General features: G+C 39.2%; 1 protein-coding gene across 1 annotated transcript; it reads right to left on the reverse strand.

Annotated features, from left to right (window-relative positions):
- Positions 1 to 12,269: 12,269 nt before the first annotated feature.
- On the reverse strand, positions 12,270 to 20,906 carry LOC120979582 (ranaspumin-like). Its single transcript, XM_040408427.1, has 9 exons — positions 20,852 to 20,906; positions 20,674 to 20,738; positions 20,031 to 20,087; positions 18,955 to 19,011; positions 17,811 to 17,861; positions 17,173 to 17,238; positions 16,963 to 17,010; positions 15,028 to 15,132; positions 12,270 to 12,328 (listed from the first exon to the last, which is right to left on the reverse strand). Exons 1-8 carry the CDS (start codon positions 20,898 to 20,900, stop codon positions 15,064 to 15,066), a joined length of 462 nt encoding a protein of 153 aa, XP_040264361.1. The 5' UTR covers positions 20,901 to 20,906; the 3' UTR covers positions 12,270 to 12,328; positions 15,028 to 15,063.
- Between the last annotated feature and the right edge of the window lie 1,176 nt (positions 20,907 to 22,082).

The following is a 22,082-nucleotide window of genomic DNA, read 5'->3' on the forward strand; positions in this document are numbered from 1 at the left end:
TATATAACGAAATCGAGCTTATACAAGTTCATGCTCGGTGAAAAGTTAGGCAATATATTGGGGCTTCAGGGGTACTCGCGTGATCGCTCGAACAAGAATGTAAACGCGGGGCACATCGTTTTGTGCTACAACGAATCTGGCTTGCCTGTTTTAGAACATTTTGTGGCTGGAGATTTAGTTTTAGCAAAAAAGACTGATTATTTACCTATAAAGAGAAAAATTCATCCCGATCCTACCCCCTTTTATGAATTAAGAAGTCGCCGCCAGAAAAGAAGAAGCCCTTCACCAAGCGACATCTTCTAATTAACAGCTATGGCTTTTGTACACGAGTCGTCTGCCGAGTACGCCAAATCAGATTTGAATATCTTTCAAATACCGCCCACGCAAACCAGCATTAAAAAATCGTTTTATGTAGCGGTACAACCAATAGCGGTCATTACAGACAACATGCCTATGGAGTGCTTCATCTCGGGCAGCGGTGAATATTATTACGACCTAAATAACACTCTGTTACACATCGTTTGCAGAATCGTTAGCCCGGATGACACACCCATACCCGACTGATCCTGCGCCGCCCTTATTAACGACCCTATTGCGAGTCTTTTTAATAAATAGCACATAATGCTCGGCAACAAGTTGATTTCAAGAAGCGACAACCTTTATACGTATAGAGCGTATTATAAATTATAATTCACAAACTTTAGAGGCCCAATTTACAACTGGCTTATTCTATAAAGAAACTGCGGGACATCATGATAACCGGGCTCTCGACGGCAGTAATGTCGGTTTCGCCAAGAGAGCTTAGTATATGCCGATATATTAAGTTAAAACTGAACTGCCTAGATCTAAAGATAAAGTTGACCAGAAACAAAGACATCTTCTGTCTTATGTCAGCCAAAGCGACCCATTTTAAAGTCCAAATACAGCAAGCTTCACTGTTTGTCAAAAGAGTTCAAGTATCGCCCCCTGTGAGAATCGGACATAGTCGCGCTCTGTTAACTGCTATCGCGCGTCGCTTAAAGTGTATAGCGTTCCCGCCAGTACTCGCATATCTAACCATGAAAATCTTTTTCTGGGAAACATCCCGAAAACAGTAATACTAGCGTTTGTGGACAAAGAATTATTTTCAGGGAATTACCAAAGGAATCCTTTGTGCTTCAATCTCTATAATGCAAATAATGGCGCCTTATATTTGGACGGACAACAGATAACCGCAAAAACGTTTCAGCCTAATTTTCAAGACGAATCGGCCGTTCGTGAATATATGTCGCTCGTACACATTTCGGGGAAGCAAAAGGCTGACAAAGCTTTATCCGTGGAATCGGTTAGAATTTTTGAACGGTTACCCTTTGTTCACTTTTGATTTATCACTGGATCAAGAACCCGGCGGACATTTCTCTCTAGTAAAAACTGGAAATCTCAGAGCTAAAATTAGATTTGCCGAGCCGGTGGTAAACACTATTAATATGATTGTGTATTCCATTTATGGAAATATTATTGAAATAAACAATAGAAGGAAAGTTTTAAATGATTTTCAATAAAATTAATGAATTATTCGAAATTACCTGCGTTATCAAAGCCGACTTTCACGCTAGACGCATAATTAAAGGAGTATTTCCGTGCGATTTATTACCGGAAAATAACATTATCGACCGTCCGGCGGCCTACGTATATTGTAAATATGGACAATTTGTATCAGCGGGGAAAGCACTGGATTTTAATTATATTATACCCAAATGGCGTCTTTGTATTTTTTGATAGTTATGGATTATCACATGCGAATAAAATATTTCCTGGTGAATTTATGACATTTTTATCTAAAAATTATAAGACTATAAGGTATTAAAACAGACAAATACAGGACGCCGTTAGTTCTGTCTGCGGGCATTACTGCATCTACAGTATATATCTTAAATTGTATCGCTAAGGCCCCTTGCAGACGAGCGTGTCCGGATAAGGTCCGGATGCGTTGAAAGTGTGTTGCGGCAAACCCGCACGAGTAGGTACCCAATTGCAGTCAGTTTTTACTGTGATTGCGTTCCGTTGTTCAGTTTTTATCGTGCGGGTGCAATGTGTTTTGCACACACGTGATAAAAAACTGAATGTGGTACCCAGACCCAAACTTCTTCACATACGTTCAGGTTTTGGTTCAAGGGTGAGATTGTATTATTTTCCCTTATAACATGGTTATAAAAGAAAATAATAGCATTCTGAATACAGAATGCATAGTACAATAGGGCTGGAGGGGTTAAAAAAAATAAAAAAATAATTTAACTCACCTTAATCCACTTGTATCCGCAGCCGGCATCTCTTCTGTCTTCATCTGTGAGGAAAGGGACCTTTGATGACGTCACTACGCTCATCACATGGTCCATCACATGATCCATGGATCATGTGATGTACCATGTGATGAGCATAGTGACGTCATCAAAGGTCCTTTTCCTCACAGAGGAAGACAGAAGAGATGCCGGCTGCGTGAACAAGCGGATTAAGGTGAGTTAAATTATTATTTTAACTTTTTTTTAACCCCTCCAGCCCTATTATACTATGCATTCTGTATTCAGAATGCTATTATTTTCCCTTATAACTATGTTATAAGGGAAAATAATAATGATCGGGTCCCCATCCCGATCGTCTCCTAGCAACCGTGCGTGAAAATCGCACCGCATCCACACTTGCTTGCGGATGCTTGCAATTTTCATGCAGTCCCATTCACTTCTATGAAAGGGGCCTAAAGGTATGTCTTTTGAAAATGTATTAAAAATAACAAAGCGCATGAAACAATTATGTATACATTGCTGTAATTACGCACAAACGTGTCTACCCTACTGAGTTATTGAAAAATGAATTGTGATGTGTCGTAAATAAAGACATTTCGCTTAAATCACATGCGCCTTTGATTTTTATTAAACATAATTACGTAACGAAGCAAATTTCCTATGCTCTCGACTAGTTGGGGTTATGGGGGCTCAGTAGGGCGTGGTTATGAACTCTTAAATAGCATCTTAGAACATGCCCGAACATGCTTTCAACATGCTCGGACGTACCCTGGCGCGCTTTGCAAAATGGACGCCGTATTTCAGAAAATGGACGCCGCAGTCAAAAATAGGGCGGCTAAATCGACACCCTGGAAAGTTAAGTCCCGCGGCTGTCCCTCTTAAATTAGATTTGGGCTAGATAGAAATGTAACTAGGACCTGCGATGACATCAGTTTTGGGGCGGGGGTGGGAGCAGTAACAAAGGGACTGCTGCCTTGCGGGACCTTCGATGACATCACGATGGGTGGGTTTGTGGACGGAAAATGGGGTGTTTCGGTGACATCATCAAAGGTCTTTTAAATTTTAGGAAAATAGAAGGATCAATTAGCCGCTGCCAATATTTATAATTAGCCACTGCCAATATTTAAAATAGCTTAGTAAGAGGTTAATATAAGTTTAATACAAGCTTCATAGCATTTTATTTTTACACATATTTAACTTAATTAAATTACTTATGTGTTGGACTGCATCGTATACATTCCAGGACTTTCGTTGACATAATCGAAGGTCTATAGATAGTTAGATAGATGGATCAAATAACTATTGCCATTTTTTATAATAGCTTAATAAGAGTTTAATATCAGCTTAATACAAGCTTAAAGGGAACCTGTCACCGGATTTTGTGTATAGAGCTGAGGACATGGGTTGCTAGATGGCCACTAGCACATCCGCAATACCCAGTCCCCAAAGCTCTCTGTGCTTTTATTGTGTAAAAAAACTGATTTGATACATATGCAAATTAACCTGAGATGAGTCCTGTCCCTGACTCATCTCACGTACAGGACTCGTCTCAGGTTAATTTGCATATGTATCAAATCATTTTTTTTACACAATAAAAGCACACAGAGCTATGGGGACTGGGTATTGCGGATGTGCTAGCGGCCATCTAGCAACCCATGTACTCAGCTCTATACCCAAAATCCAGGTGACAGGTTCCCTTTAATATCATTTTATTTTTAAACATATTAAACTTAATTGAATTACTGACGCTTTACCTATCTCTTACTACTAGAGTTGAGCGGACACCTGGATGTTCGGGTTCAAAGGGTTCGGCCGAACTTCACAAAAAAGTTCAAGTCTGTGACCCGAACTTGACCCCGAACCCCATTGAAGTCAATGGGGACCCAAACTTTTGATTACTAAAATGGCTATAAAAATGTCATTGAAAAGGCTAGAGGGCTGCAAATGGCATCGAAATGTGGTTAAGAGCATGGCAAGTGCTCTGCAAACAAATGTGGATAGGGAAATTACTTTAAATAACATAAAATACGTAAAAATAAAAATTTATAATCTTGATCTAGGAGGACGAGGTCCATATGGAGTAGGAGGTTGAGGAGGCGGTGGATGTGGCGGTGTAGGTGGAAGCGGCGGTGGAGGAGGTAGCCTACACTGCTTTTTGGTTTTAAATTCATTCTTATTTTTTTAAATTAGGGTACACCCCAAAACATTGGGAAATATAACCTGTGATAACCCCCTGCAGTCGTGCTAAACACACGTTCAGACAATACACTGAATGCAGGGCAGGCCAGCACCTCCAAGGGGTAAAGAGCAAGCTCAGCCCATGTTCCCAATTTGGAGACCTAGACGTTGCAGGGGGTGACCCCTGTCAGTCAGTTCGTGTAGGCGTGTGCACACTTACTGCCCCACCATGTCGCATGTCCCCGTGATGTTCACGATCCAATTTGATATCTGCTCTATCAACTTTCGATGTTCTTTTATGCGCCTACCATGGTGATCACGGGTGGCGGGGAATCAGGGTTCCACGCCGGAGAGGAAGCATGAGAAAGAGAGACCACATCCAAGGAAGGATAAAGTTTTTCAAATTTAAAATTATAGAGCAGAATTATGGGACAAATTATTAAAGCATAAAAGTGGGACAACTTTTTAAAGTTTAAGCATTAAATGAAAGGATGTGACGCGCATTAATTACTGAAGAATTTATTTAATTTTATTCCCTGTCAACTATGCAGAGCAAGGGTTTCTATCCAGCAAAATTTAAAAAAATGTCACCTGACAATGTAATTGACGATTTTTTTTTATTTATGTTCCTGTCACCTATGTATAGGTGCCCCAGTGACTTCCACCATCCATTTCGATATCTTATCTATCAACTTTCGATGTTCTTTTCTGAGCCTACCATGTTGATCACGGTTATCGGCGAATCAGGGTTCCACACCGGAAAGGGAGCATGAGAAAAAGAGACCAAATTTAAGGGAGATAAATTTATTTTAAAAATTTGTGATCGAGCGGAAATGTGGGAAAAGCTGTTAAAGCGCAAATGTGGGACAAATTACAGAAGCCCAAATGAGGGCCAAAAGAATAAAGCGGAATTATGGGAAAAGTTATTGAGGCGCAAATGTGGGACAAATTACAGAAGCCCAAATGTGGGCCAAAAGAGTAAAGCAGAATTGGGGGACAAAGTATTGAAGCGCAAATGTTGGCCAAAAGAGTAAAGCGGAAATGTGGGACAAATTATTGAAGCGCAAATGTGGTACAACTTGTTAAAGTTTAAACATTGAATCAAAGGAGGTGGCGCGCATCAATTAAAGAAGAATTTCTGAAATTTTATTACCTGTCACCTATGCAGAGCAGGGGTTTATTCACGTCTAAAATTGTATAATGTCAACCCAAGAATGTAACAGAAAAATTTGTGAAATTTATTAACCTGTCTACTTGGTAGACCAGCGGTCTATGACAGAAAAAAATTGTTTATTGTCACCCAAAAAATGTTAAAGAAAAATTATTGAAATTTATTAAGCTTTCAATTAGGTAGAGGAGGGGTATATTACACCCAAAAATTTGTGAATTTCACCCGAAAATGTAACTGACAAAGTAGTGAAATGAAATAAAATAAAATACGTGCAAATAAAAAAAAAAATTGATTTATGAGGTGGAGTTCCATATGGAGTAGGAGTTTGAGGAGGCGGTGGACGTAGCGGTGTAGGTGGAAGCGGCGGTGGAGGAGGACAAGGTAGCCAACACAGGTTTTTGGTTTTAATTTTATTTTTTAAAATTAGGGTACACTCCAAAAGAGTGTGAAATATACAAAATACAAGAATGAGCAATTGCGCTGCAGTATAGCAATGGCTAGTTAGTGCCGGTATACATGTCTATTCTGCACAAGGTACGGACAAGTCTTGTGGGATCCATGCCTGGTTCATTTTAATGAACGTGAGCTTGTCCACATTGGCTGTGGACAGGTGGCTGCGCTTGTCTGTGATGACGCACCCTGCCATGCTAAACACACGTTCAGATAAAACACTGGCTGCAGGGCAGGCCAGCACCTCCAAGGCGTAAAGGGCAAGCTCAGGCCATGTGCCTAATTTGGAGACCCAGAAGTTGAAGGGGGCAGACCCGTCATTCAGTATGTGTAGGCGTGTGCACACATACTGCTCCACCATGTTGCTGAAATGCTGCCTCCTGCTAAGGTGTTCCATATCAGCTGGTGGTGCTGGTTGTTGTGGCGTGCTGACAAAGCTTTTCCACATTTCGACAATGCTAACCCTTCCTTCTGAGGTGCTGGCGGTGCCCCAGCTGCGTTGGCGACCTCTTCCTCTGCCTTCACCTTGTGCTTCCACTGTGCCCCCACTGTCAGGTGGGAATGCCACCAGCTGCGCTCTACCAGTGTGTGCTTGTTCTTGCGCATCTTACGATCACACTCCAGTGACAGAATTAAGGACAGTACGTTGTCCTTGTAATGGGGATCCAGCTGCGTGGCCACCCAGTAATCAGCACAAGTTAGAATGTGGGCAACTCGGCGGTTGTTGCGGAGACACTGCAGCATGTAATAGCTCATGTGTGCCAGGCTGCCCAGAGGCAACGAAAAGCTGTTCTCTGTGGGAGGTGTATAGTCTGTGTCCTCTGTATCCCCCCAGCCACGCACCAGTGATGGCCATGAGCTGGTCTGGGTGCCACCCTGCTGTGAACATGGTTCCTCCTCATCCATCTCCTCCTCCTCATCCTCCTCATCCTCCAGAACTGTGCCCTGGCTGGACAATTGTGTACCTGGCGTTAGTCGGTCCTCAGAGCCACTTGTGAATGACTGGCCGGAAACCCTACGAAATGATCCCTCTTTCTCCTCCTGTGCCACATCCTCTTCCATCATCGCCAGCAGCGTTTTTTCAAGGAGGCATAGAAGTGGGATAGTCACGCTGAGAACGGCGTTATCGGCACTGGCCATGTTGGTGGAGTACTCGAAACAGCGCAACAAGGAACACAGGTCTCGCATGGAGGCCCAGTCATTGGTGGTGAAGTGGTGCTGTTCCGCCAAGCGACTCACCCATGCGTGCTGCAACTGAAACTCCACTATCGCCTGCTGCTGCTCGCACAGTCTGGCCAGCATGTGCAAGGTGGAGTTCCACCTTGTGGGCACGTCGCATATGAGGCGGTGAACGGGAAGGCCGAAGTTACGCTGCAGCGCTGACAGGCGAGCAGCAGCAGGGCGAGAACGCCGAAAGCGCGCACAGACGGCCCGCACTTTATGCAGCAGCTCTGACATATCGGGGTAATTTTTAAGGAATCTCTGCACCACCAAATTCAGCACATGCGCCTGGCAATGGATGTGCGTCAAACCGTCTAGTCCCAGAGCTTCTACGAGATTTCGCCCATTATCGCACACCACCAGGCTGGGCTTGAGGCTCACTGGCACCAACCACTCATTGGTCTGTTGTTCAAGGCCCGTCCACAGCTCCTGCGCGGTGTGGGGTTTGTCCCCCAAACAGATACGTTTTAAAACTGTCTGCTGTTGTTTACCCCTGGCTATGCTGAAGTTGGTGGCGAAGGTGTTACGCTGACCAGATGAGGAGCCGGTAGAGGATGAGGAAGCGGAGTAGGAGGAGGAAGCAACAGGAGGCAAACTGAAGCGCCCTGCAATCCTCGGTGGAGGAAGGACATACGCTAAACTGCTATCCGCCTCAGGCCCAACCGCCACTGCATTTACCCAGTGTGCTGTATGGAGATATAACGTCCCTGACCGTGCTTACTGGTCCACGTAGCCATAGTGAGGTGCACCTTGCCACAGATGGCGTTGCGTAGTACACACCTGATTTTCTCCCCTACTTGGTTGTGCAGAGAAGGGATGGCTCGCCTGGAAAAGTAGTGGCGGCTGGGCACGACGTACTGTGGGACAGCCACCGCCATAAGGCCTTAAAAACTATCAGTCTCCACCAGACGGAATGACAGCATTTCAAAGGCCAGTAATTAAAAAAGCTGGCATTCAGGGCTAGGGATCGCAGGTGGGTAGGGGGGTACTTCCTCTTCCTCTCCAGTGTTTGGGAGATGGAGAGCTGAACGCTTTCGTGGGACATTGTGGAGATGCTTGGTGACCCAGGTGGTGGTGTTGCTGGAAGATCCTCTGTTTGCGTGGTGGCAGGTGGCACTGTCACTCCAGAGGTGGATGAAGAGGCCGAGACTGCAGCAGAAGAGGAAGCAGGAGGAGCCAGAGACCTTTCTTGGTTTTTGAGGTGTCTACTTCCCTGCAGCTCGTACTTAGCACTTAAATGCCTGGTCATGCAGGTTGTGCTCAGGTTGAGAACGTTTATGCCTCGCTTCAGGCTCTGAACCACTCATGTCTTGTCGTCAGCACATTGTCTGAAGAACTGCCACGCCAGGGAACTCCTTGGAGCTGGCTTTGGTGTGCTCGGTCCCTTGCTGCGGTGGGCAGTAGCAGGCGTACTGTCTAGAGGACGGCCGCTCCGCTTTTGCACCCTGCTCCCTCTTCTGCTGTGCTGGTGGCTCTGTGCGACCACTGCCTCTTCCTCCGAACTACATAGGTTACTCGAATGACCTTGATTCCATGTGGGGTCGAGGACCTCATCGTCCTCCACATCATCTTCCACCCAGTTTTCAGCCCTGCCTTCCTTGTCGGTCTGCACACTTTCGAAAGCCCCAGCAGTTGGCACCTGTGTTTCGTCATCATCCGAGACGTGCTGCGATGGTCCTCCCATGTACTCATCTTGAAAGTTGGCACTCAATCTCTTCCACTTCTGGGGCAGGTCTAGGTGGATGTCCCTGGGAAACCCTGATAACAGAGTCATCAAAAAGCAGAAGAGACTACTGCATGACTTGGGGCTCAGACTGCTTAGCTGATTTGCAAGGGGGTGAGGTGAAAGACTGATGGATATGGGCTGCAGGTGCCAACTCTGATCTTTCAGCAGGAAACTGGGTAAAAGATAATGTGAAGGAACTGGAGGCACTGTCAGCAACCCAATCTACTATCGCCTGTACTTGTTCAGGCCTCACTATTCGTAGAGCCGTATTAGGCCCGACCAAATAACGCTGCAGGTTCTGTCGCCTACTCGCACCTGAGGAAGGGGTTTCACTTGTGCGTGTAGCTGGCACAGATCGACCACGTCCTCTCCCTGCAACAGGAGCTCCACCAGCAGCACCACGACCTGGGCCACGTCCCTTATTTCACGCTCTCCTCATATTTCTCAAATTTAGGCTCTTGCCCTAAATGGGTGTTTAATTAATAGTAGAATAGAACGACAGTATGTACAGGGTGTATCTCACACGCCCTGAACCAGACTAGGCCTCAATTAAATTTGTTTGCCCAAAATGGCTGTATTTCAAATACCTGAATAGAACCCCTGTATATAAAGGGTGTATCTCACACGCACTGATCCAGACTAGGCCGCAATTTAAGATTTATGCCCAAAATGGCTGTATTTCAAATAACTGAATATAACCCCTGTATTTAAAGGGTGTATATCACACGCCCTTACCCACACTAGGCCGCATTTAAAGATTTGTTCGCAAAATGGCTGTATTTCAAATATCTGAATATAACCCAAATATATAAAGGGTGTATCTCACAATGACATCTGCAGCAAAGGCTGCCAATTTTTTATTTTTTTGCCAAAACGGGTGTTTGTTTAATAACTGAATATGACAGCAGTATATAACGCTTGGATTTCAAATGTCTTGATGCTGCAAGGGCTGAACAATTGTGTATTTTGCCCAAAAAGGGTGTTTTATTAATAGAAGTATATAACCCCTGTATATAAAGGGTGTATCTCACATGCCCTGACCCACACTAGGCCGCAATTAAAGATTTGTGCCCAAAATGGCTGTATTTCAAATAACTGAATATAACCCCTGTATTTAAAGGGTGTATCTCACACGCTCTGACCCACACTTGGCCGGAATTAAAGATTTGTGCACAAAATGGCTGTATTTAAAATATATGAATATAACCCAAATATATAAAGGGTGTATCTTACAATGACATCTGCAGCAAAGACTGCCAATTATTTTTTTTTTGCCAAAACGGGTGTTTGTTTAATAACTGAATATGACAACAGTACATAACCCTGGATTTTCAAACGTCTTGATGCTGCAAGAGCGCAACAATTGTTTATTTTGCCCAAAAAAGGGTGTTTTATTAATAGAAGAATATAAGCCCTGTAAATACAGGGTGTATCTCACACGCCCTGACCCACACTAGGCCGCAATTAAAAATTTGTGCACAAAATGGCTGTATTTCAAATAACTGAATATAACCCAAATATATAAAGGGTGTATCTCACAATGACATCTGCAGCAAAGGCTGCCAAATACATTTTTTTTGCCCAAACGGGTATTTGTTTAATAACTGAATATGACAGCAGTATATAACCCTGGAATTTCAAACATCTTGATGCTGCAAGGGCGGAACAATTGTGTATTTTGCCCAAAATGGCTGTATTTCAACTGTATATAACCCCTGTATAGAAAGGGTGTACCTCACACGCCCTGATCCAGACTAGGCCTCAATTAAATTTGTTTGCCCAAAATGGCTGTATTTCAAATAACTGAATAGAACCCCTTTATATAAGGGGTGTATCTCACACGCCCTGATCCAGACTAGGCCTCAATTAAATTTGTTTGCCCAAAATGGCTGTATTTTAAATACCTGAATAGAACCCCTGTATTTAAAGGATGTATCTCACAATGACATCTGCAGCAAAGGCTGCCAAATAAACTTTTTTTGCCAAAACGGGTGTTTTTTTAATAACTGAATATGACATTAGTATATAACCCTGGAATTTCACACGTGCTGATGCTGCAGAAGCTGTAAAATGGTGTATTTTGGGAAAAAAGTGTGTTTTTAAAAACCCAGAAAATGATGGCTGTATTTCTATCTTAAATTGCACACTTACTAATCCAGATGTTGTATATTGCAAAAAAACTGAGTTTTTTTATTAACAGAATATGAAAGCTGTATATAACGGTTGAATTTCACACGTCCAGATGCAGCTAGGGATGTAAAATAGTGTATTTTGGCAAAAAAGTGTGTTTTTAAAAACCCAAAAAATTATGGCTGTATTTCTAGCTTAAATTGCACACTGACTAATCCTGCAAATGCACCAGATGTTGTATATTGCCAAAAAAAAGGGTGATTTTTTACAACCAGATTATTAGTGCTGTTTTTCAAGCTTGGATTTCAATGTCACCAAAGCTCAGATGCAGTGCTGGTGCATTGAGCTTGCAAAAAATGGGCACCTAACTGACTTACAAAAGTTATTTTTCTTAGGTCACTGGGCTCAGGGCAGGATAAAAAGATTTTGCCCTGCACCCACACAACAAAATGTATGTAGATCGCTGAGTTAAATTCACGTTTTGAACAAAGATTCAGTCCTATTCTCTCCCTTAAATCACCAGCCGCATCCTCTCCCTACACTAGTAACAGCAGAGTGACGTGCAGCGATACATGACTCCAGCCTATATAGAGGCTGGGTCACATGCTACACTGGCCAATCACAGCCATGCCATTAGTAGGCATGGCTGTGATGGCTTCAAGGGCACACAGTTAACCACTTGTTGATTGGCTGCTCTGAAGCCTTTCAAAAAGCGCCAAGAAAGCGCCGAAACCCGAACCCGAACCCGAACTTTTACTGAAATGTTCGGTTCAACTCCGGGGTCCAAAAATCCTAAAGTTCGGTACGAACCCGAACTTTACAGTTCGGGTTCGCTCAACCCTACTTACTACTACTATGCACTACATATATTGAATGTGTGCAAAGAGAAGAAGAATGAATACGATGCAGTTTTAAGAGACCATGCACATGTTCTGTAAATGCTCACAAATTCAGAATCGTTCCTCTATTTATAAAAAGGAACCTCAGTCAAACACTGTCAGTATAGCTTTACGAAACAACACATGTAGTTAAATTTGGAAATATTTTATTGATTTGTTGAAAATAGAAGATTTATAAGAAATAATTTTATTAATCATCAAGAAATATGTGTTTCTTGATGTGTTTTTCTTTTTCTTTTTGCAACTTCTTCTATTCAGCTACATGCGTCAAGAGCTAGAAAAAGTAGATAAATAAAAGATGGATTAGTAATGTAGGTGTAACACAATAAACACAACTTTTGAGCATAAGATATTAAAAAAAGTTTTTTTGCACAATGAATATGCAATACTACTATGTAACATGGGGATGACCAAATCAATTCATCTCATTAGCAAGTGTTCTTCCTCTGTGAGTGGCTGATCCCATAGGTGAAAAAGCGTTCAGTTAGTGTTTTATAATGAAGGGCAGCCATCTAACTAGAGGCTATGATTCTTCTGCTGGCAGTGACATTCTAATCTTCACAAGAAATTGACAGGTCTGTGTGAGATGTCCTGCTCTGTCAATCAAACAACATGTAGGCACTTTTTCACTTGCAAGGAAAGCCCCTCACAGGAGAAGAACTCTTCCTAATAAGACAAATTCAATTTATTACCATAAATTTGCTCATCCCTTCTGTAACAACATTGCCTGGTATGTATTGACCTGAAGCTTGAATAAAGGGGAAGATTTATCAAAGACTGATGTTTTATGGCGATCTGTGAAATCTTCTACACTACTGTAGGATACAACTGATTTATTACAAAGTGCTGGCCTCTTCATACGTTAAACGCATCCTCTGGCAGTCAGTGCCAGAATGAAATCTACAGCAGCAAATGAAGATAAATCTTCCAGGCCTGGTGAATCCGCCTCCTTCCTACCCTCACCATGCCCTTTTTTCAGGAAAAGGGCGAAGGTGATGCAGAAATGCCACTTTTGTTGCGAATGATATTTGAGAAGTCATAAACACTTAGTTTGAAACTTTTTCATGCAAAAAAGTGGCATAAAGAGATAATAGTGAACCTGGAAACAGTTTGTGGTTGAAGAAGATACTACGTTTCTATGCACACAGAAAGAGTAACCTTCAAGAGACACAATATTTTACAATTACTACACTTCTTCCATAAGAAAATAGGGGTTGCCCCACGAAAAATATTCTCCAGATTTCAAACCAGCACCTGGATATGAATACTTTTGTAATTGCATGTAATTCAAAATTTAGCATGTCCACTAGGTTGTTCAATAAAATGTATCTGTATAGCACCACCGGCAGTTCGTTTTTTTCATTGATCTGCTCAGTGAGAAGGACGCACATGCTCAGTTTCATCTTTCAACTGCCTCCTGAGCTGTTGTACGGAAAGCATGTACATGCCTCCTTAGCTGCAGCAGAAAATATACTCCCCTTGAGCTGCCACCTAATATAAATCTATCAGAGCAATGAATGCGAAGATATCTAGATCCATATGAGGTACAGGGCTGGTTCTAGCATTGTTAGAAAGGTATTGTTATGTACTATATGATGTCTGATTTTAATTTTTTACATTAGTCATGAGATAACCCCTTTAAATGTTATAATTTAAAAATGAAAAAGTACCAGCAGTTCCTCAATTACAATCCACATCTACTATACTTTCTCATATTGCAATCAAAACTTTAGGGAATATATAACGAATTCTTCTATTTGTCCCAGGTGATTACCCATATTCCTCCCTCCTCACTAACTACAGATCAGACCCGTGTCTGGGAGTATGCAGGTAGCTTCAGCAAGGGCATTTACTATGTCTCTCTGTGCAAAAGGAGACCAATTGTTAAGCCCTAAGGCCTACCCTCCTGGCAAAACTGTATCCAATCATCTGCCTACAATGCAGAATTAGAAGGGATCAGGAGGAAAGTAGATATAGCATATAAGTTGACAGATATGACCACTGGTCCCTCCATACAAATGGACACTCAGATTGGTTAGGCATGCATTTGTTTTAAATGAGGAAAAGGGGAAACGTCACTGCCAGACACTTGTGGCTAAGGCTTATCGACTATGGGCATAAAGGATAGGACATATTAAATTCCAACAGGTCCAATAATTCCTTCCCATGATATCTGCTGTCAGAGGAGAGTCTGGTAAACCCCATACGCATTCAATAGTTATCCTCCTGAAATCGTGGTATCAGATGGTATTTATGTAATTTGTTAAATATTTTTGCACAAAAATAATTTTTAGCAAAATCTGTGTTTTTTTTTTTCTAGGATTCTGTTGAAAATAAATTGTTAAATTCCTACCTACTTGTCCCAGAACCTGGAAAATACAGTAAGGACATCTTTTCATTTTTGTTACCTTGCATTAATCACATATACCATACCATTTTCAGGAGTAAATTATATTAAATCTGACGGGGCACAGATGCTTCACTTCTCCCTCTATGCTCCACCTCCTTTTACACCACTCTTGAAAAGTGACAAGAAGCTCCAAATATCTCAAATTGTGGTGCAAATATGGCACGCTCCACAATCTATAATTTTTCATGCCGCTATTGTGGTGTAAAACATTGATAAATCTCCCCCAATGTGTAACAACAACTGTTTTGTTTATTGAGACTAATGAAATTACAGATTTATTTTTCTAATATGGATAAGAAAATAGGACAGTCGTGAAATTTTTGCAAAATAATTTTTAAAGGTAATATGCCTAAGTAGGCGCAATGCAGAATACAGTAATTTGAGCTGTATATAAAAAGAAGATAGGAAAGGAATTTTGCTAAAAAAAATATCTAATAATGTACAAGAGTTCTGCCTTCTTCTAAATTATAATGTTAGCAAGCTGCAGTTATTGAAATAAAACATTTCTGTTGTCATATTGGGGATTATTTGAATGTGAATTTGTGTCTTTTATAAAAATTTACCATGTTTCGTTGACGGCTAGGAGTTTAGTTCTTGACTTAACCCAAGACACCACTCAGGATCCCTCCAAGATTAACAAGACCACCAGGAGTACCAAGACCTTTGAGCTAGAAAAAAATAGGACGATTTATAGACACAAAATACTGGCCTAAGTAAATATTTCTTTAAAACAATGCTACTCTAATAGACAAGTAAATCCTACCAATTTGTCATATACTGAATTTTTATCATGATGTATTTAAATTGCTGACCATTACACTTTCTACAATTTCAAAATGGACAGGCAAGGTCATCACATGCTCCCTATGTTTCCCTTGTTTTTAGGAAAACAAAAAGACATTCAAGCGCTGGTTACGTTTGATGGATCTTTGCGTATATATGTTAGGTAATTAAGTTTACACCAAATTCTTATACAAATATTTGCCGATCATCCAGACTAGATCCCATTCTTTATTAATTCAATTATTTTGGCTAATAAGGGAAATCAGGTGTATCCATTTTTCCAGAGTATTGCTGTTATTTCCTATTCTGCTGACCATGCAAGTGATATCCAGTAGCTCAAACATAGCTTTTGGTTATTTGCCCTAAATCACCTATAAAGAAGTACTCGAGATTGGCTTGAGTGAGGATAATTCTTTCAATAGTGAGAGGGAGATGTCATTAGAAGTATCTGATGGAGGCTTATCTCCTAGTGACAAACATAGACCATGTTGAAATACAACTGCCTAATCTTCTCACCATCTGTTTGTTATCTGTCCAGCCTTCCTGTAAGATTTTAGACTTTCAGCCAATCCTTTTGAAATCAGCAGGTTACATCAATATAATGTGAAGGTTTAAATAGCTTGTAAGTGTTAATGTCTAAGTTCACTAGAGGCAAACTTTCACTTTTATATCATGTTTTGTTAGTTAAAAAGACAACCATAACATTCATATAATAATGAATTGGACTGGGGAAGCACCTTAACTTTTGTAGAACTTTGATTGTAACTATTGAGTTATAGCTATTGTCCAAAGCAGTAAATTAACTTTTATGTAACTATTTGCAGTGCCCCTGACACATATTATCAAATGTGCTACAAAAAGTGTAGGTGCAGCTCCAGCCTAAAGAGGACAAGTCCTGAAGACCTCTCCATTTTGTGCATATGTTAGAAAATCTTTTATATGCATTGAATGACCAGTTTGTGTAAGCATAGAGGTGTTTTAGAGTAAGCCTAAAGTTAAGAATTAGTGACCTTTTCATAATTCCCTTATAGTTTTCCTCAACATTTTCGATATAATTTCTGTTTTATTAATTTGTCCTCCCTAATATCACTTAAACTAAGGCCCAATTTACATATATATCAGTTATGTCCAATCTGCTATTTTATGCGGGCAGTCGTTTACAACTGATTTATATGAACTACACTTCAGTACCCGGATTCAGTAGAAAAACTGAGTATGCATTGCTTTTCTATTCTGCACTTATTTGGCTTTCCCTGGGTCAGGTCGTTACAGGGAATCGGAATGGAGGACATATGTGTTGAGTGCCTAATAAGAAATGTGGCATTCTGAGATTCAATGCTTCAGTCCTGCTCCTTGAGTTTGGTTACAAGACTGCAGCAGTGATATATAGACATGCACTACTGTCCAAAAATTATATGGTTAATGGATATGGTTTGTGGAGGCTTTACAAAAGCAATAAACTCTCATCTTCTTTCTATATAATCAAAGAACACATGATATCAGATAAAACACAAAGGATTTATCAAAACTGGTGCAAAGGAAACATGGCTTAGTTGCCAGAGGCAACAATACAGATCGATCCTTTTATTTTCCAAAGGACCTCTAAAATTGATAGGTGTAATCTGATTGGTTGCTAAGGACATTGTAGCAAGTTTTTCATTATACCAGTTTTGATAACTCTTTTCCAAAGTTTAAATGTATAATTGTGTCCTTACCAGGCTGCATGCTAAGTTTGCCACAGGTCCAGTTAATTTTAGTTTATCCTGTAGTAAAAAATACAAGCTGTTTAGGTATTGTATATGTTAATTGCAGCATATGTTAGATAGATAGATAGATAGATAGACTAAATGTTTATCATTTCCATTTCATTTTATATTTTTCACTAATGATTTTCCCACTATAGAATAAATAGAATAAAAACTTACAGCAATTTTTAGGATTTCATAGACTACATCTTTTCCAGCCCCTCCAATATCTCCTAAAAGATCTTCCTATTGTAAGATACAAAGTTCTATAATTACCATTAGAGATCAAATTACCTAATATCAGCAATTATAACCCTTCAGCTAACATTTTTTTAAAGCACAAATAAATGGCACCACAGTGGGGTAGAATGGTACAATAATTGTTTAATGCACTGGAAACACTTTGTAAGGGTGGAGTCACTCACAATTTCATTGTAGCAGTTTTGCTTCAGTTTTCGTGGTTGTTTATGATAGCAATTTTGTTTATTGTTTTTTTTTTAGGAAAAGTCAGAACTGGATTCATCAGGAAGGAGAAATGTAAACCCTTCCTTTATATTGCACATTCCCTTTGAACTCACTAGATCTGTCTCAAAAGTGTCACCAAAAAATGCCATTAAAAGCTATGTGTTACAACACCCTAAAAGATGTTCAGTAGGATGACACAATAGCTGCAATATATTATTAGAATTGTTTGTTTATTTCTGAACTAAAACAGGGACTACATTTTACACTTCTTTTTAAATCAGCAGCATTTAACTAAAGCATATAACATAATATGGAAGGTAGATCATCAGCTTTACTTATCTATATTCACTTACAATTGTGACTTTTGTGCCGATAAGTTTATCTACAGTACAGCCCGCACATTCCTGTTAAAGTAGCAGAAAAAAAAAGTTATTATAGGACATTAGGTATTAATAATACATTAGCGATTATATTCTATATAATATTAACATTATTTAGAATGCAAGCTGAAAAAAATAAAGGGTAGGTTTATATCATGGTTTCCTTTACTGGTCTGTCAAAATAGAAAACAAACAAAAACAGGAAAATAATGGATCCTGTATTTTAAGCATCCATTATGCCCATTTTACATCCATTTCCATCTTGAATCAGTTATTTTAGACAGGATTAAAATTTCTCCACAAAGGACATATCTGTGAATCCTCCCCATTACTGCTAAGTCACCAAAATTAGTAGAGGAACAATTCAATTGGGGTACAGTCATACACAGAAGTTGTGCTACAGAAATTGATATAAATAATTCCGCAAAACAACTAAACAACTTAATTGTTGAAATCTAACAGATTATCAGTCAAAAATGTGTGTAACAACTTTTCTTAGTGTAAATATATCCGCATGAAGAACAATTTTGGTTAAGAAAAAACTATTTATGTGTCTAAAATATACATTAATATATTAAGGGGGTCATTTTTTTCATTTTTCATTTAATTTTTTGTTACCGTCAAGGCTGGCTTTGCTATGTTTGCCTGCACCAAATTTATTAACTTGTGTACCTCATTGATATATTTGGCATAAGTGTAATGTGGTTTACACCTTTAGGTTTAAAAGTACACCAGGGGGCTGTCTGGTGTGAATCATGACTTTTTTGTTACCTTTGCAACAGTTGCACATATGAAGTGAGCCATAATACAGGTCTAATCTCACTTTTAGTGCTTAAACATAGAATAATATGAAAAGTGACGAGGATCACAAAATATCGTAAATATCTTGCAGTTGCTATTAAAATGTCTCAGTTGCCATGATTTGCAACTTTTTTGTGTCACAAAACTTGATTTCATACATGAACCCCTAAATGTCCAAAGGGGGATTTGTACACTTTGCCAAAATAAAATGTTTGTACATACATTTAAGTGTAAAACATTATTACAATACATTCTATAAATATTGTTACTATGTTACTTTCCTTAACACTTCAGAGACTGAACTTTTGTTTCTTACCAGTATTTCTATCAATTCACGGAGAGCGTCTTCAAATTCTTTTTTATTGTTTTCAATCTGAGGAATAACAATTGAGTGTAATTAAAATAAAATGTATGTACATTTTTGAAAATCTAATTATTCTCTGTTTAACACCTTAGATTACATAGCTGATTGGATTTATTATTTTGAACACAGAGAATTTTTAAACTCTGTAATACGTTTTCTGTCTCAGTTTTATCCTAGCCACGGTCTTGCACTATATGATTGTCTGTGTCGTTAATCTTTATCCTGGGATGTTGTCCTGTATCTATGTGAACAGCATATGTTCAGGCCACTATATCAGCCTCTGAATATTCAATAATTACATTCACTGTCAACAAGAACAGGTCTTGAAAGTCATAAGGAATTACAATATAAAATATATTATATTTAGATAAAATTAGATAACCCCTTTAAGCAAAGTTATGTAATTACTTGTTTTCAAGCAAATAATGTAGGGGACTTGGTAAAAATGGTTAACACTTTCTGGTTTAGGATGTACAAGCATGTGATGTTATCTTAAGTTATAAATCATTCTTATAGTATCGTGATTCTGAATTATAGATTTAGAAATATTTGAGGTTTATAGATATTTATTCCTTCATCTTCCTTTCCTTCCACATAGAGAAATATTAATCATTAGCATTGTATCATGATTTAAGCAGTAGGTTATTTTCTAGTGATAGTAATTTGTTTAAGTGAGTATTGAACCTAAAAAACAATATAAAAACTGTCTGCTGATAATGCTTTTATTAGACTCTGTTCACATTTGAGCCATAGTAGCAATGCTGGATAGTAGCAATGCTGGATAAGTTATTAAACATATCTTTTGGGAATTCTTTTGAGGTTCTGGTATTGTTTAATAAAGAAAAACACTGTAAACTGCAGTTTTCTTGCCATAACAAATACCAGAGAGGATGCTGGAAACCCCACAAAGGCTCTGAATGCTACTGACAGCAGAGTTTCTTGCCGTTTGTGTTTTGATTTAAAAGTGCAAGCTATGTCCTTATATGTTTTCATTGTCATTAAAGACTGACACTATATGAGACACTTACCCCTTTTTTATAGTTACACAGAAAGTATACCAATTTTTCAAGAAATGTTGGAGCAATCTAGTTAAGAAAAGACAAGTAAATTATATGTTATTCTAGGTATAATAATGTTTATAAATATATGATCAGATCAAATCATTATATTTATGTGCAACATATAAAACCATAAAAATGCAGTGTAAACTGTTAGTAGCATGTTATAGAACAGGAGGATCTGAGCAGAATCAGTTTTGAGGGCAAAGATTCAATTTAATATGTATTTAAATTCCTGCTTTTCTTGGCTTTGAAGTCAAGGAGGTGGTCCTTGACTTCAAAGGACCACCTCCGTGATTGTCAGCTATCTCTGAGTACAAAGTCATAGAGGGAAGGCTGTCAATCACTGATAGGTCCGTCTCATTGACTTTAAAGCCCAGAATGAGCAGAAATTTATATGAATGGGAAATGTAAGTTCAATATAACAAGTTCCCTTAAAACAATGTGAGAGTTAAACCATTGTGACCACCTAAACAAAATAATAAACATCACTGTTAACAAAGTAAAAAGTACATAGTTATTATTTTACAAAAATCAATTCTTGAAGAAATCACATTAGTAATTATTATTATTATAGATATGTGAATAGCAGTTTTGACTTCAAGATTCTTACCTTTAATGCATTTTGCAAGCACTCCAGACTAGTCTCTGCTTGAAGTTTCTGTATACATTCAAAGCCTTACCACAAATAGGAAACAAGAAAAGCAACGTCAGTTCAACGTTCATTTATGTAAAAGCCATAAGTTTCAACTGTATGGTACAATCTACAATATTATATCTACATTACATACCATAAGAGAGGCTGAGACCAGCGAGCACCAAGAAAAAGATAATCTTCATTGTGTAGATTGTTCAGCTCAAGGCATAAAAGGCTCCAGTCAGAGTTCTCCTTTTATAGGACAAAATGCTGAAGTTGCATAAGATGGCACGGCCCACATTGGAAAGTGGCCAAGATACTGATAGTTTTGAAGTAAGAACTATAATGATGTGGTTTATTGGTATAGGTAAAAACATTTCATATTCTGCATTCAATGTAAACAATAAAATAGGACAATGTTTCTACCCTTCAGTTTTTGTATCTGCCATATTTGCCTCTATATATTTAAGAATATGACTTAATATGGATAGGAAAATGACTTAAAATAACATAAAATACATAAAAATAGTGAGGTTTCAGTTGACCAGACTCTTGGCTACAGAGACTGGACTTGGTGGAAGAGAGGGTGGTGCTTAACCGACTGGAAGCATTATCTTCAGCAATCCAACCAAACAACTGTTCGCACTGATCAGATTTGGACATTGTTGTCCTGCGCCGCCCAGCTAAGTTGGGCATGAAGCTGGGTACAGTGGATGTTTTTGTATATGTCACAGAACACCACAGAATATAGACACTATTTTACGCCCAGATTATTGGAATCTGCAGTACAGACAATGTTTTCTAACGTAGTTTATATTTATATTTTTCACTATATCTGGGCCTGACAACCACACAAGGAGTTGAAGCACAGATCATGCAATTCACAGATTACACCGTTGACAGCAAAAATGTGGATAGATTATGTGAAAAAAATTGTGTTTTCTGTATTATAATTTTTTTCCTATATCTGGGCCTGACAACCACACAAGATGTTAAAGCACAGATCACACAATTCACGGATTACACCGTTGACAGCAAAAATGTGGATAGATTATGGGGGAAAAAATAGTGTTTTTTGTATTATGATTCTTTCCCTATATCTGGGCCTGACAACCACACAAGGTGTTGAAGCACAGATCACGCAATTCACAGATTACACAGTTGACAGCAAAAATGTGGATATATTATGTGAAAAAAATAGTGTTTTCTGTATTTTAATTCTTTTTCTATATCTGGGCCTGACAACCACACAAGGTGTTGAAGCACAGATCATGCAATTCACAGATTACACAGTTGACAGCAAAAATGTGGATAGATTATGTGAAAAAAATAGTGATTTCTGTATTATAATTTTTTCCCTATATCTGGGCCTGACAACCACACAA

The sequence above is a fragment of the Bufo bufo genome, chromosome 9 (assembly GCF_905171765.1).
Source record: "Bufo bufo chromosome 9, aBufBuf1.1, whole genome shotgun sequence".
NCBI classification, from domain to species: Eukaryota; Metazoa; Chordata; class Amphibia; order Anura; family Bufonidae; genus Bufo; species Bufo bufo.